General features: G+C 46.6%; 2 protein-coding genes across 2 annotated transcripts; both read right to left on the bottom strand.

Annotated features, from left to right (window-relative positions):
• Positions 1 to 977: 977 nt before the first annotated feature.
• LOC129336993 (uncharacterized) lies at positions 978 to 9490 on the bottom strand. The gene is made up of 6 exons (XM_054990430.1): positions 4723 to 9490; positions 4148 to 4324; positions 3716 to 3880; positions 2884 to 3060; positions 2660 to 2773; positions 978 to 1486 (listed from the first exon to the last, which is right to left on the bottom strand). Exons 1-6 carry the CDS (start codon positions 5063 to 5065, stop codon positions 1335 to 1337), a joined length of 1128 nt encoding a protein of 375 aa, XP_054846405.1. The 5' UTR covers positions 5066 to 9490; the 3' UTR covers positions 978 to 1334.
• Positions 9491 to 10152: 662 nt separating this feature from the next.
• Positions 10153 to 13936, bottom strand: LOC129336453 (uncharacterized). Its single transcript, XM_054989544.1, has 4 exons — positions 12612 to 13936; positions 11975 to 12058; positions 11663 to 11728; positions 10153 to 11584 (listed from the first exon to the last, which is right to left on the bottom strand). The coding sequence occupies exons 1-4, from the start codon at positions 13114 to 13116 to the stop codon at positions 11082 to 11084; spliced, it is 1158 nt and encodes a 385-aa protein (XP_054845519.1). The 5' UTR covers positions 13117 to 13936; the 3' UTR covers positions 10153 to 11081.
• Between the last annotated feature and the right edge of the window lie 2604 nt (positions 13937 to 16540).

Genomic DNA, 16540 nt, shown 5'->3' with positions numbered 1-16540 from the left:
CCTGTTGGATGCTTTTGGGGAGAATGTCCCAGCAATAACGCATTTATACCGCGTGTGGTGGAACGTCTCATATTTGTTCCCTCCCACCTAGAAGTTATACTTTCAACCACCTTCTCCTGCCCACTCTGCCCAGAAAGGGGGAGGGGGGGTGGCTAATGACCAAGTCATCTGTCAGTTCTTACTACCAGTGGACATGGAACGTCAGCTGACAAACGGCACAGATGGGACCAAGGTTGTTGATCCTCATGTTACAATGTGAAATGCAGCAGACTGTGCGTTCTGCCACACGACAGACAGCTTAAAAGTCCACTTGACAGCATTGAGGCAGAGATGCTTCAAGACTTGCTTTCCCACTTCCTGCATCGAAGCAGCATGTCATATGACCATTGGTTCCATCTGTGCCTTTTGTCACTTGTGGGTCCTCTTTTTGTTTCTGCTATGTGACTTGATCCACAACATGAAAGATGCTATTGCATCTAGTGTGATCAGGGGAACAGGCTTCTTTTGACCGTGTGGATAAATTCAAGATGAGGATGCCAGGGGAGGTGACGTGTGGGTCTGTCAACTTATGGTTCTAGAGTCTGCTGCAAGCTGCGGCTTCTCCCTGGATTTCTGTCATGCAGTAACAGTATGTCAATAGATTTTCACCTTTACAACTGTTCCATGTTTGCTTGCTCCACTGGACTGATAGTTCAGGAAACAACATAAACCTATGTTATGAATGACTCTGTGTGGCATCTTTTTCAATTTTTCCCCAAGATAGGGACCGGTGGGGTGGTTGCCTAACTGCTGCAATTAACTAACATCTTGAGGTGTTCTCATGTTTACCCATCACAGACACATACGGCCTTGTCAACTATTGAAACCGAGCCATGATAGATGTTAAGTGTCAAGCATAATAAATAGATTGCTCGTGAACTGCGGGGACACCTCTGAAAAATTCTCAGTCCATAACAACGTTTAACACACACAATGTCTTATTTTTTAACATTGAAAACAGATTTATTTATCAGAAACAAATAACACAGACTTCCCAACACCAAGGAACAAAAATCTTGTCACTGATTCAAAATTCCAATTTTGCATGACATTAGAACCACACAGTGATTAGAAAAAAATGAAAATAAGATCTTGCTTTTGCTGTTCATGAGAAATTATTATCCACATTGCAAACAACTTCAACATGATTCATAAAGCACTGGAAATAATTGACATGTGAGAGTTGTCAATTGTAATCTTTCCTTCCATTACGTTATTTTTAAACATACATTTTTTTTCTTTCTGAAACAAACTAAAATATTGCTTAAACATTCTTCAAGCTGACATAACACTGGCTAATTCTTCTTGTCATCTCCTGATAGCTCTGATCCTGAGCTACGATGACCTCGCTCAAGTGCAGAAACCTTTTTCTTTAGAGAACTCAGTTCTTTGTGAAGGCTTCTATTGTTTCTCTCCAATCGGCATATTCTTTCATGGTATCTTCCCACTGTTGAGAAACAGCAAAAAAATTTATTTCTTCATGAAGAGATGGGTTTCGACATTGCGAGAACTTTGCGGTTATCAAAACCACACCAGTGACAAACAATTTTTTTTAATCCTTGTGGAAAACTTGAAGGCCATTCCTGGCATTTTTCAAGGTTTGAAAATATCCACAAAACAATCACCAGGTACGGTTGGTGGTGCTGAGATGGCTCCAGAAAACAAAATCAAACAGAGTCCAGTTGTACCCTTGATACTGACCCATTTAATTTAAGCGTAAGTTGTCGTTATGAGTTGCGCTCTTTGTACGTTGCATAGTGGGTCAAAAGATAATGGTTAGGTGCATAAAAGGAGTGGACACTGTGGGGTAGATGCTTACATTTCCATCTGATATGCCAATGCAACCATATTCTTATGATATTGAGATCATTTTGCCCATGATAAGGTACATGGAAGCCAAGCTATAACTACATGTTTGCAAATTGCAAAAGAGTATGGCCTCACCTCCCAGACCAACTGAAACTAATGCAGCAAAATCTGTGGAGAAACATAGCTCTCACCACTGGACGCATCTGACGGAGAGATGTGTGTTCCACGAAAGCCGATATTTTGGCTTTTGGTGTTCACAGTTCTCTTTGTCAAACTTTATCTGGTGGGGAGAGCCCTGGTTATCAAAGGAATCCGCAACATTGGAAGTGGTTGTTCTCGGAGGTGCCGGAGGAGTCTCTTTTATTCTGCAACCGCAGACTAACGTGGCCACTCCTATGACCCATTACAGGGATGGACTGATCTGCATACCAGGGGGAGATGTTTGCATCCACATATTGGAAGGAGTTGTTTGAATCCACCCTGCACCCACCACGCGTTCAAAACCTATGAAAAATGTATCCTTTGTGCCTACTTGCATCTGCCAAATAGTCTAGTGATTCATGAAATGTGCTTCAATTACATCGGTTATGTCAATAGTTTTGAACGGACACTATTTGATTATGTGACCACAGACTAGAACTGATGACTTATCTGGATCTATGAATCCACATATCAATGACTCGGTGAATGTTTCCCTACTGACTTCCATACGTGATGTGGGATTGGTACTGTCGCGCCTGATCTGAGCCGCGTGATCAGAAACACCACACCAAACTCTGCCTCAAGTTTTCCTTGGAATAGTCATACTTACTTCTTGATAGACATAGAGATTGTATTCCCACCATACTACGATAGATCTCGCCAATATCAGCGGATTGGTCTTTATTTGGCATCATGTCACGCAAACCTCCCGCTGAAGTATCACCTGCAAAATTAAAGTCAGTCAATATTTTAGGCAGATATTGAAGTGTCACCCAGCAAAATAAATCAGCGAAAAATGTAACTCCACTCAAATGTGGCATAGCTAAAACGTGCCTGTGGAAAATGAGAGAACTGGAGTTCCCTCTGCATCCTCGGTTCTGCCTTCCTCAACGGCGTTTCTGTCCTCATCCTCAGCATCAGAAGAAGTTGTTTCCTCAATTATGTGAAGTTTGTGCTCAGCGCTCATGGCATACTTTCTCACTGCGGCACCACTGTGTGTTGCTAAAGAAGCTAGAAAGAGAAAAGGTTTTGTTAGAAATTTCCAGAGGAATCCCACATCTGAAGGTTGTGCAAGTGTTGGCAAGGCTGTAGTTTGAGCCTATGCTTGACATCTTTAGAGCCGCAGTGTGTTTTGTTCAAGGAATGAACTGATCTCCTCATCACCACATGTTGGGCATTGTTTACATTCACGATGATGAAGGATGGAAGATAAGTCACCACTTTGGGTTATGAAGACTTTGGACTGCTGATACAGAGACAATTTTTTCTGCCGGAGAAACCGCGCAGAAGATAACAGCCTTAGGCACAGGAAAAAACAAAGGAAACAAGATAATGGGAACACTGCTAAACACCCTTGAAAAATAAAGGCTGAAATTGTTTTCTAGTGATGAGAGCTATATCAAGAGATCGTGTTCACTTCACGTACCACTCAAGAAACGTTGACAAGGTGTTAGTTGTACTCTACTCACCTTCAAAGGAGTCATCATGGAGAACAAATATGTTTTGTTTTAGCTGAGAGTGGATCTGGTTACCTTGATGGTATTTTGCCCAGGCAATAGTGCTTTGATTGGCAAAATAATGGCCATTCATTCCTGCAGAATCTCATGCAATCCCACAATTTTCAGAGCAGCTCTTGATGGCACGTGTGAACCACACAAAAAATTACCTGAGGTACTCGGTTGTGGAGATACATCTCCGGGCATTATGGTTTCAGGAGCAGTCATGTCATCAGTTGCTTCTTCGTGACTACTGCCGGAAGATATAACGATTACGGTTTCTTCAGTTTCTAGGCAATGAGATCCACTGTCATCTGTTCTTTCTCTCTCTGAAGCTAGTGATTTAATACAGCAGAATTCCAATTAATGATCTTGTTATTGGTACATGGAATACACCACTCACTTCTCAAAGTACTTGGACAAGAAAGCAAATTTTTAAAATTGCACCATTTTCTGATCTGATGACGGATCAAAAAACAAATTAAAAATGGTGGCTTTGTTTGGAGTTCATGACTTCCTAAGAATCCTGGCGATGGTTTTTGAATTAGTTTGCCATGGGTAAACTCTAGTAAGCTGACAATCACATAAAAAGTTAAACTTACCTTGAGGAACTGCTGCTGTATTGATCTTTGCTGGGTCTTCAGTTGTCACTCCAAGAGGTGCATAGGCTTGCGCATCAGATTCTGCTGCACTTGATGATTCCACTGCAACAGTTTCTGAATTCTCATCATCCTCAGATGAAGTTTCTTCAATCTTGACTGCTCTTTCACAGATAATCTCTGAAATGAAAAATCATTTGAACAATGGTAAAAAACGGAATGATCGCCCTGATAATGTTTCCCTTTACTTACTTTGCTTTTTATGATCCAGGCATTCAGTTAAAGGGATCAAACAGGATGCATAGCATAAAAGTGGTGACCGGGGGAATTGCATATTAACATGAAAGATGCTTTTGAGGAGATGGTATTTCTCTAAGAACACTCTATGGCTTTCCAATCGTGACAAATAATTCGAAGATTAAAATTAGAGCGTGACAAACAGAAGGTTGACTTCAAAAACCACCCATTTGTTAATGAGGAATGAAGTCTCTTTGAGAACATGCCACTAAAAAGGTGTCATTAAACATGGGGGACTTGCATGGTCCGCCATGGAAGGGGGGGGGGTTCAAAAAACTCACCATCATGAGGTCTTTCTTGACATCGAGGCCTCCCTGCCGCCTTCCAGATTAGCATCATCGCGTTGTGCACCCTAATTCTACGACTGCTTCTAGGAATGCATTGCAGTGCCTCCATTGATGAAATGAAATCGGACTTCAGTTTTTGGAATTTGCTTCGACACTGGTTGGCCGTTCGATGAAATCCGCGACTGCGTAGCACTCTTGAAAGAAATCGATAGATGCCGCGGTTGCTTGATTGCGTGCTGGCCATTAACCGAGATGCATGCCCACTCCTCCGAACAACCCTCAGAAGAAGAGATACCTCCTCCACTTCCCAGACATTTCCATGACGCCGGGAAATCATTTTGCACCAAGTGAACTGCGCCACACACAAATTCCAAAAAGTTCTCTCAAGAGTGATTGGTCTCCCATTTCATCCGCCCGCCCCCTCAACGATTTTAGCCAATCGTCTTAGTGCCCGCCAAAAACATGGAATGTTCTCAAGTAAAAATTTATTTTGGTGGACAGATCAAGTGGAGGCTTATGATAATTTCTCAGAAGCGTGTGGACTTGTGACTGTGACATTGAAGTGTATTTTTGTTTAATTCGTGGTGAACACAGATAAACCATTTTAAAAAAAAATCTAGGACAAGATTTCCTACCCTACCGCACCGTTTTTTACTCTTTCGTGGATGGATGAACGTGAAACTCGATTTCTTTTCCATCACGTGACTAGTAAAGGGGAAAGAAATTGTGGGAACCGAACAAGACAGTGGTGCGTGTGCGAATTGACAGGGCAAAGAATCACACAACGCTTTAGACTGACTGCATTCCTTGTGCTTGAAAAAAACGGGACCGAGTACTTTTTTTTTAATAAAACAAAGCGCTACTTCACAAAACATACATACCGCTTTTTTTTTTTTTTTAGGTGTTTCAGAGTCAGGAAAACTGGACTGGGGAGGGGGTCAACACATCAATCCACTGTAATCCGCCCCTCTTAATTTTGCTCCATCACATGTGTAGTCATCGCGACATTTGAGTGGAAGAACTGGTCAATCTGCTCCTGCAAGTCTACTCTATGCTCTTTGCCCTAAAAGACACAAGCACAACTATCCCTAGCAAATGTCCTTCCTCCCCTCTAGGAAGTCATGATTTTTCTCCCGCCAAAAATGTGGCCACGATGATAGGCTGGCCAACTTGGGCGGGAGTTTTCCTTGGAACTGTGCGTTCTCCACTCTTGTGAACACATTTGTCTCACGGCATACTTTGGAATTGCGGAGGATTTTTTGAGCCCGATTTTATTCTGCTGAATTATGTCTGCGGTCCGAGCATTGGCACTGGCCTTGCTTCACATCATCTTTATCTATATTCAGCGATCGATCGATGCCTGCAACAGTTACTGGATGCGAGTGGTTAGAAGAAGGAGAATGCTTAGGAAATCACTTGCACTGAGGTGCATACCTCCGCCTTTATGGAGAACAAGGAGAACAGCAATGAACAGAGCACGTTTTCTCGCTGTAGCCGGAATCAGAGTCCCCCGTCGCTACTGGATTTATCCCCGTAGCAGGGACTGGTGGGACAATTTCGTCACTGCCATATGGGATGACCAGCTGTGGATTGAAAATTTTCGTATGACCAGGGAGACTTTCAATGAATTGGTTCATTCCATAGGGCACCGTCTTTCCCGTCAGCGCACCAGACTTCGCAATCCAATCTCTGTGGAGATGAGAGTCGCCATAGCACTTTGGTATCTTGCCAACTGTTCGACTTACCGTCAATGCATGAACCAATTCGGAGTGGGTATTTCAACAGTGGCAGGAATCGTCTTGGAGGTCTGCTTGGCGATAGAATTGGAGCTACTCAGTAGAGTCGTGTGCCTTGGACCTGATGTGGCGAGGGTGAGTACGCACTCATCTCCCAGAGTAACAGTCTCCATTCAAACTGTACTGGTCAAAGATTACAATTTGAAGCACAAAAAACTATGTTGCTGACACGTAGGCAATGAGCTGCACCTTTAAACCAATTTTATCGTGCCATGAGCTTTCGAGAGTCGCGGTTCCCTTTTTTCTTGTGCGTTTGAACAAGCGAACTGTGATTCTCAAAAGCTTGAGCTACAGTAAAATTTGCAAGTGCTGAGGGTTCTACTGTACTCTTTTTTATTTCACTAGTACAGACTATGGCTAACTCCTCTGGATTCTGGAGATGTGAGACTGCCTCAGCGCTGTAGTGAGGAGATTATGAATATAGGCGGTGGGAGAAAGAGGGGATTCTCTCTAACAGCAATCTTGTTTTTTTCTCTTTCATTGCAGATTATGTCTGGATTTCAGAAACTTGGCTTTCCTCATTGCATTGGTGCAGTTGATGGCACCCATGTTGCCATTTGCAAATTTAAAGGCCGTGGACGGGAGTACATCAACCGCAAGAAATTCAATTCCATTCTCATCCAGGGCACGGTGGACCATACTGGAAGATTCATTGATGCAGAGGTTGGCTGGAGTGGGCGGAACCATGACGCCTTTGTTTTTGTGAATTCTGCAATTTGTACGGCAATGGATGCGGGGGTGTTTGTGCCAGGCAACCCCAGTCTTACAATAGAGGGTGTAACCGTGCCACCACTCATCATATCTGATGCAGCCTACCCCATGAGAAGGTGGCTGATGAAGCCCTTCAATAGGCCCCACACTCCCGCAGAAGCATACTTTGACCGCTGCCTCACCAGAGCTAGGACCATAGTGGAAAGATGTTTCGGACGTTTGAAGGGGCGCTGGAGGTGTTTGAGGTCACAGCTTATGGTTGCGGAGGAGAATGTGACCTGCATAGCTACCGCGTGTGTGGTGCTACATAACATTTGTGAATTGAAAGGTCATGGCATTCCAGAGGATGATTCTCCCGTGAGGCCTGTGGAGGTGGATGAGGAATCTCTTGAACTCCCTGTGGGAGACAGAAGGCACCGGGAGGAGGGGAAGTTGGTGCGCGATGCCCTTGCACGCCACATGTTTCGAAACAGAGAAATCTAACAATATAAAAAACTCTTCAGTCTGATTGTGAAAAAATCTGTGGTTGAACTTGTTGCATGTTCAGAGGTTGGACTCACGGTTTCAAAAAATGTTTCTTGTTGGTTTTGCCTTGATTGGATGTGTCATGCATTCAGTTGCAAGTGCTGGATTCCTATGAAACATGGTTTGTTAGAAAGCTTTGTTTAGAGATTCAATGATGATCTAATGAGTGAATTCTCATTGTTCCATTCCTGTTTTGAAATAAATTTTTATAACATCATGGTAAGAAATGTTCTGTTTGGTGGGCATCAAGTGAGCAGGAGGGGTTTCCACAAAGAGAGAAAGTGAAAAAAAGGGTTCATCATTGCACAGCCCAGGGGTGCCAAGATGGTCAGCACACTGTTGAATGCTAGCTTATCCGTGTGAAACAGCATCAGATCCACAAACACCCTCCCCCAACGTCACACTTCCACAGTGTTCCCTGCGATGGGAACCACCTACAGAACAAAGGAAAAATGACAACCACACACCAAAGTACTCTATTATAAAAAAACCATTCTCTCCTTCAAACTAAAATTGAGAAGGACAGTGTGAGACATAACACAGGCAGTACATAACACAACTAACCATACTGTGCAGAATTAAACCAAACTCTATTACGGGAAATAAAAAAAATTATTTCTTTAAGGTCTTTCAGGTTCCCATTTGGTGGGCACAACAGGACACGAAAGCAGCCCACAACACCAAATAACACAAATAGCATGCACAAATTCTGCCAGCAATTTTGATCGGGGGATTACTGTGTGTGAATTACGTAGTGTTATCTCTCTGGTTGAGGGAATGCTGTCACGGCCTTAGGTCTGCACCCACCGGTTTTTATATTCAAACAAGTGACATAAAAAATCCTTTCTTATAGCAATTGTGTTTTGGGTTGCTCTGTAAGGTGAGGTGACTTGTGCCCTATTTTCCCCTATAATAATAATAATAGCATTCGATTTATATACCGCCCTTCAGGACAACCTAATGCCCACTCAGAGCGGTTTACTAACTGTTATTATTCCCCCAAAAAAGTCACCCTGTGAGGTGGGTGTTGCTGAGAGAGCTCCAAAGAACTGTGTCTCGGCCAAGGTGACCCAGCTGTCTTCAAGCGGAGGAGTGGGGAATCACACCCAGCTCTCCAGATGCCCTTTGGTGTTCTCCCCCACCACCAATGTAGACGGTGTCTGGTCTACCGCACAGTTAAAGGCACGAAGTTGTGTGGCACGAGAACCGCCCTTCGAGGTGGAACCAAATGCCCCCCCCCTCCAGGTTGGTTTGCCTTGGTGCTTGCTTGGGGGGTTGGAGGACAGGTAGGAAACGTTCCCCTGATGTCACTGGGCATCTTTCATGCAATATTCCTAACCCCAGAACGACCAGCCTCTCTTATTTTCAACGTGGGAGATGATGGAGAAAGAGGGTGCCAAGAACAACATATTTTTCAGTCCATTAAAAGGACCACCCAACCGGCATCTGCCTGAACCATGTTAGAGGAAGTTAGGACAGGTGGGAGCAGGCACCATGAAAGTTGGCAGCATTTTGATTACAAAAGGCCACCCTGAACTACCTGGGAAGATGAATTCCTTTTTCTCCATATAGAAACATGGATATTGTTTGAAGAATGGGGCACCTTGTTTTGGAGTCCACCATGAAGGTAAATGAAGTACTGTGGGATGTTTATTTTGTGAAGGCACACCTCTAAAAATGTTTTCACCATGCTTTAAGTGAGATGGGCCCCCCTTGCACCATCATCAAACACCGTGTCTTCCCCCCCCCCCTCACCCATCCCAATCCCCTCACTAAGATGGAAATGTATGTTGGTACAAGGCACCAATTTCCTGAATGAGAGGAATGTTGGATGGAAGTTTTCAAGGAAAAACCCCAGAACAGGCATGCTGTGTTGGGATCAGCACATGGAACACAGGAACACGTGGCACTGAACGGCACTGGGACTGTGCCCTGTCCTTGAAGACTATCCCACCATGTTTAAAAGTTGTTTTGTTTCTGTTCTTTGGGAAAGGTTTATGGTTTATGTCGGCACATATTTTTAATGTGTTCTCTTAAAGATGACTCGGCTACTGTGCGGTAAGTAAAAACAGCATTCCACACACCTCAGCCCTTATCATTCCTCCATGGGTATTCCCCCCCCTCCCTGCCCAAGATCCCAAACCGGCCTTCTAATCTAAACGGCATTCCCTAAATCCCTACACATGATACAGCATCGGTTGCCTAGGGTGATCAGCATTTCAACATTCCCTTGCCCCATTTTTTGAATTAGTCAGAATTCCTTGTTCATAACATTTCATCAATACTGCTCTTACTGATGTTTTAATTCTCTTCATGTGTTTCTCCAGCAACATCATACAGACATGAGGGGGAGGAGGAGCCCACGGAGGAAACAGGCTCAGAGGTGACCGTGCCAATGGATGAAATGGCTTTGCAACCCAGTTCTGAGGCAGTGAAGCAAGAAGAGGGAAACTGCTCCGAGTTCAATGAAGAAGTCACACCTCAGCAAGCAGTGATTCCACCAGAACAGCTGACTGAGCATTCAGGTACACAAATGGAACTAACTACACCGTCATTCTGCCACATGTTAAACACGTGCTCTGTAATGACAATGAACAAAATTAAATCAAGTTCTCCAAACCCCCTTTTCAGGTGACCCCTGTGAGGAATGCATTCAAGCGCGGTGTCCACTACACACTGTAAATGTGCCTTCTTCATCTTTGGCAAGGGAACAGCCCCTTGAGATACTGGAGACTGTTCACAAGGCAGTGGGAACATGCCTCAGCTGCGGTAAGTAACCATCAATGACTTACAACGTTTGTGAACACAGAAGTGGCCACTCTGCGCTTACACCTTTTGTTTCCACAGCAAAGAAAACCAACAGAAGGATGGACAGCCTGCAGGCCTTGGTGAAGAAGCTAGAAAACAATGTGAGGAATTTGAATGAGGAGAACAAGAAATTGAGGTCCGACATTGATAATGTGCTGTCAAGGTTTAAGGAGATGTAGAAAAGATTTATTTAACATGCATGTTAGTTAAGTGTCCATATGATGCCTCACATGTAATCTTTCAAGTTTTGAAAAGAATAAAAAACAAATTTAAAACTGTGTAGTTTCTCCCATGGGTCAACATTTCAAACAACCGTGGTCAAAAAATAGATCTGGCAAACCGCACCTGGATTGCGGTGGGAAACAAAAACCAATTTTTTTCAATGGCCATTGTCAACCCCTCGCCAACATCGAAAAACACAATTACAGCTGTGACAAACATAATTTCAACAGCAATGATACGTGTGATATGCAGATTCCAACCCAAATGCTGCACCGGAAAAACATGTGGGGCTCAGAGGGATGGATCATATCTTTCTCTCTTTTTAATGATCCGAGCCCTTTTTCTTAGTGGTGCCTTCTCATGATCGTTATCGCGTGTTTTGCTGTTGGCATTTTGGGAAGTTTCTGCAACCGGGCCTGCTCTTTGCTCCCTGACAAAGAGTTCAGTCAAGGAGCTGAGGGCACCGACAGCCCTATTAAGCCCCTCCATATTTTGTGACTGTGCCTCAATAAAAGCCCTACGATCCTCTCTTGCCTCCCTGATAATGTCCTCGTGCCATCTTGTCTCTGATTCCATGGCTGCACGCCAATGGCTGGTTGCCTCCAGAATTTCTCCACGTTCCTTTCTGTTGTTTTGTTCCTCCCTCTGTGCCTGAGATAGCATTCTCTCTGCAACGTTGGTGAGGACAGAGACGCGCCTGGTTCTGGTGCGCGCCTTTTCTAAGCGTGTAGCAGGAGACAGTTGTGCCGTGGGGACCTGCGGTTGTTCCACTGCTGGTGGATTGTTCAGATCTCCTGTTGGAAAGGACAGTGGTTATGCAAGTAGTAGTTACAAAGGAGTTTGTGGAGGTCACAATTTCAGCTCTTTCCTACCTTGCGGATCCTCTGCACCCTGTCCTGTCACCTCCGGGAACTCCTCTATCTGAGTTAAATCTGGATCTTGGAAATAAAAGATTTGGTTGTAAAATGAATGAGTTGATCTTCTTCATTCATGCTCACAGAAGTCTTCTTGACATCAGCAGAACGATGTTTACACCAATATTTTCCATGGTAGCCCAACCCCCACAAACAGATAATTATTTTGAGACTATAGCCATGTTTCTCATGGAGCGGAGCATACCAGGGCTCATTGGGAGGGCAGCATTGATTGTTGACCACAAGCACCCCACTCTATCTGCATCTTACCGTCTGCGGCATTTTCATCCTCTGGATCGGTCATGTCCATTGGGGGGGCTTCTCCGATTGATGTTTCTTGTTCTGTGGAAGAACCTGCAGTAATTGAAAACAAGTGATAGGCTGGTAAACAGTTAATGTACCATGGTTCTCCAGGGGGGGGGGAAAGGGAGGTGACGTTACAGACCATTGTCAGGTGTGGATTAATGCTTGGTGGAAGATAACCCAACCACCTTTGGGATACCTTGCACATTGCTGATCAAGGTGAAGTCCCCCTCTCCTTTCACAGAGCCCTTCTCTGCTGAAACCTGCGCCAGCCCCAGTAAAAAACGTTTCCCACCGCTAGCTTGCCTTGAGAAGCGGATTTCCACAATATTGGTTATACGTCCCCATAGGCAGAATAAACAACACATCCTTCCACGCACAAAAGTTAAATCAGGGAAATGCCCCCCCACTTGCGCCTCATCCCTCTCCTGCAGTGATAACCCAAACACAATCAATCCGTTGAGCATATCCCCGAAATCCTAAGCAGAAGGAAAAAATGCCCCTGAGACTCCGGGAAAGTTCTGCCCAGGCGGGGCACACTGGAGGGCACAGCGAACCCACCCCAACCAAGGACCAGTCATGTCGGTCAAAACTGCATGCTCACCTGAATCATTGGGAGTGGAAGCGGGGACCGCCTGAAGATGTAGAGTGACCATTGGATGTGTGAATAGTTCCTCTGATCCCTCCCATGGAGCGGGAACGCCATGGTTCGACCGATCTTCCCCCATGGGGTCGGCATTGCTCACCGACTGCAGGTTAAGACTTCTTGCCACCCTTTGTGGCCGTATGCTTGCATCCCCTCTGAAAATTCTTGCAAGCTGTGCATAGAAAGGGCATGTTGCAGGGGCATTTCCCGATCTTCCATTGTGTGCCGCGACCCTCTTGTACTCCTGTCTCAAAGCTTTTGTTTTTGTCCGGCATTCGAGTGCGGTTCTTGCATGGCCTCTCGCCACCATCTGCTCTGAGATGCGCTCGAAAACATCAATGTTCCTGTGACAGAGCAATAGTGCCTCTTGCACCTTCTCCTCACCCCAAAATTCAATGAGGTCCAATGTCTCCTTCTCCCTCCAGGAGACCCCTCTCCCACTGGTTGGTTTTAGTGCAGCCATTTCCTTGAGCAACCGTTGAGCAGTGCACGGAGGTGGCACAGATCGCAGGAGTTGAATTTCCCGCCCAGCAAATAATGGCACCCCATTGGTCCACAAAAATCACGTGATCCCAGAAGGGGTGAGTTTGAACCTCGTTTGAGGGCACCACCCACTGCCCCAACCCCATTCCCATCCCGAAAAAAGGAGTCAAAATATGTAGAACACACAATTGGAGATGTCTCAATGCACCTTTGCATCCACAGAACGCAGAAACGTTATGGCCAATTTTATTTTTCATTACTGGAAAATGTCGATGGTGGTTCCTGATTGAATTGTCAAAATGCAGAGAGTTTTGAGTGGAGAGGGGTTGTCACTGAAACGTTTGGTTCATCATGACCACAATCGCTCACCGCTAGGCAAACATTTTTTTAAGGGGGGGGGTTGGAAATGTGAGGCGCGTAACACGAACTTATCAGGATGCAAAAGACGGGGAGAGAAGAATAGAGATGGCACCAATGGAGATGTACCGCTGAAATGTTTAGGTAGCGGGGAAAAAATGGCGGACGAAGCATTTGGGGAGCTGGAGATGCAGACCAATCAGCTTCCGACGACAAGACTTAGCGGGGGGAGAGAGAAGCAAAAAAGGGACAAAAGTGTTCACACTGGGATTTATCGGATCAGCATTGAGTTGGCAGCGGATTATGGGAAAATTCGCGGTATGTCCGCAGTGAGAAAAATCGGGGATAACCCGGACTGACAGCGGCTCTGCGTCCCATGGATGCCTTGCTAATGTGAAAACTCTGAAAACATGGGATGCAAACCAGGGACAGATACGCTGCTAAGTGTGAGTGTGAAATATCTCTCTGTCCATTTTCTTCAAAGCCTCCTGGAGGACTAGGGATGTACCACAAGATTGGAGAAGAGTTATCCCAATCTTTAAGACAGGGAAGAAGAATGACACAGAAACTACAGGCTGGTCAGTCTGACTTCTGTTGGTGGGAAGATATTAGAGCAGATTTTAAAGGGATCAACCTGTAAACATCTGAAGGACCGCTTAGTGATCCGGGGATGTCAACATGGTTTTGTCCCTAACAGATCTTTTCAGACTAACTTGGTTTCCTTCTTTGGATGAGTGACAAGCTTACTGGATCGTGAGAACTCTGTTGACGTGATTTACCTGGATTTCAGTAAAGCTTTTGATAAGGTCCCCCATGACATTCTGATGGGCAAACTGGAAGACTGTGGAGTGGACTATAGGACAGTTTGGTGGATAGGGAACTGGTTAGAGTGTCAGGTCCAGTGTATATCTAAACTGTACTGACTCCATTTTCTAATGCTTCTAGTGTTTGAGTGTTTTCTTCCCAGGTGCACCGGTTCCCAGGCAGCATTCCCACCGGAGGAGACTGTTTTGTCTAACATCGTTCCACCAAGCATTGGCCTTGAAGGAGAGCAGCTTCCCAGGACTGAGAGATGTTGTTTTGAGAACTGTGGGGGGAGGCTGATCCAGATGGGTATTGTTACTCTGTATCTTATGCTGGCTCTTCATTGGTAACAATGATCATGTACCATCCTGATTCTCCTATTCAGGACAGTGGACTATAATGGACCTTTTCTGCAGTAAAGTTTCCTTTTCCAAACAATGGACTTGTGTTTGCTTCTAAAGGGAACCCTGTAGTGAGTGCCTTATTTAGCCACAGTCTGACATTTTGTTACCAATCATGTCTGAGTCGGGCCCAGCGGAATCCAAGGTTGTCCCGGACAGGGATCCTTTGTTTGATCCGTATGCGTCTCCCGACAATCAACCTGTGCAACCCGTGCAAGCCCAAGACTCCCAGGAGCTGGGAGCAGCCGGGAACGGAACCGGAGCCTCCACTTCCACCCCGCCTCTCATCGAACTCAGTACTCGGGACGAGACCGAAGCCGACCTCGGGGCAAGGCCGAAAGCGACCGCTCTCCCTTTGATTTCGGTACCCACCCCGTCGGAGTGGGGAGCCAGACCCCGAGAAACCAGAGAGCGTCGGGCAGGTGGACTCCATCCACGAGTTTCGATGGAAGGGCGCCGAAGCCTAGGAACCGTCCCGGAGCTAGACAGCAGCCAACCATGGCGATATTGGAACAGGACGTCCGAGCAGACGGAGGGGGACACGTCTCGCCGCGGCGCCCTGAGTTGGGATTACTCCGAACTTGTTCCGTGGAAAGAGCCAACGGAGGTCCCTGAACAAAGTTGGGAGCAGATACAAGGTCGCACCTATGCGGTGGATACCAGCATCTCGGCCGTGACGGGTATGGCCAAGGGAATTCTAGCCGCGAGATCGAGAGTCGTCCAAGGGGACCCTCCTCCTTGGGGCCCCTTGTCCCCGGTGAGTGCAACGAATGAAGCTTCCATAAGCGAGCAACCGGGGGCAAGTCGAATGCAACAGTTAGAAGCTAAACTGATGGATATGGAAGAAAGTTTGGCTCATGCCATCCATTTAATTTCGGCAATGGGAGCAGGGGAAAGACTGTCCCCTGAAGAGATGGCGATACAGATAGCTACCCTTCAAAGTGTCATCTCCTATCCGGTGGAGGATGTCCAGCAGCGGCCGTCACCAACCGACGAAGGGGACACCTATCCTGGCGAATCGGGAGAGCAACCCAAGGAACTTCCCGCACAGCAGGAAATTCCACCGAGAAGGGATGACCCGGTTGAGCCACCCGGAGAGACCCCCACCGAACCTCCTAACCAGGGAGGGGATGCGCCGCCAGACGAGACTCCCGTTGAGAGGCCTACGGAAGGGGAAGAAAAGCCAAGCGATACACCGGTGAGACCCCCTCTTACTTCTCCTATAACGGTCCGGCCGGACCAAGCGGGAGCACACGCGGCTCCATCCGAGGAGGGAGCCCCTCGTCAACCGCGAGACATTGTCCCCGTCGGGCAACCTACGGGGGACGGTCAAACAGCGCCAAGAGGCCAGCCGCTGCTTCCCAGATTAACAACACCCGGAGGGGCAAGCCCGCGCGGCCTTCCACCTGTTCAACCCGCGCCGCTGCGGCCCCTCTCACCTCGACCGCAGCTCATACCGTTGCAGCAGCCCCAGGACCAGCCCGTTTTACCACCCCCGAACCAACCGGGACGGCCTGCACCACTACGACACCTCCAACCCCCTCCTCAGCGGCCGATCTCCACTCAACCACACCAACCTCCACCACCTCGACAGCTACCGCCAACGCCTCCCGTGTTACCAGCCAGACCAAGACTGCCGCCTCCTGCTCGCCCGCCACTGCAGCCTCCGGCCCAACCAAGACCAACCCCGCCACCGCAACCACGGCAACCTCCGCCCGCACAGCCAGCCCAACCCCAGCCGGCACCGCCGGTTCAACCGCCGCCAGTACAGCCGGCACCGTTGCCCCGACCGAGACTCCAGTTACCTCCTCCTGTGCCTCAGGCGCAACTAAGACTGCCAAT

This window comes from Eublepharis macularius, chromosome 10 (genome assembly GCF_028583425.1).
Source record: "Eublepharis macularius isolate TG4126 chromosome 10, MPM_Emac_v1.0, whole genome shotgun sequence".
Lineage (NCBI taxonomy): Eukaryota > Metazoa > Chordata > Lepidosauria > Squamata > Eublepharidae > Eublepharis > Eublepharis macularius.
This window is presented reverse-complemented; position numbering and strand designations above follow the sequence as displayed.

Bases quoted from the DNA above. Each gene is read 5' to 3' on its own strand.
- LOC129336453 (XM_054989544.1), bottom strand. From the start codon at position 13,116: ATGGCTGCACTAAAACCAACCAGTGGGAGAGGGGTCTCCTGGAGGGAG. The intron at 11,729-11,974 runs GTAAGATGCAGA...TTTATTTCCAAG, and splicing joins GGATGAAAATGCCGCAGACG to ATCCAGATTTAACTCAGATA. The intron at 11,585-11,662 runs GTAGGAAAGAGC...CCTTTCCAACAG, and splicing joins GGGTGCAGAGGATCCGCAAG to GAGATCTGAACAATCCACCA.
- LOC129336993 (XM_054990430.1), bottom strand. From the start codon at position 5,065: ATGATTTCCCGGCGTCATGGAAATGTCTGGGAAGTGGAGGAGGTATCT. The intron at 3,881-4,147 runs GTAAGTTTAACT...TTAAATCACTAG, and splicing joins TACAGCAGCAGTTCCTCAAG to CTTCAGAGAGAGAAAGAACA. The intron at 1,487-2,659 runs GTAAGTATGACT...GTTTCTCAACAG, and splicing joins ATCTCTATGTCTATCAAGAA to TGGGAAGATACCATGAAAGA.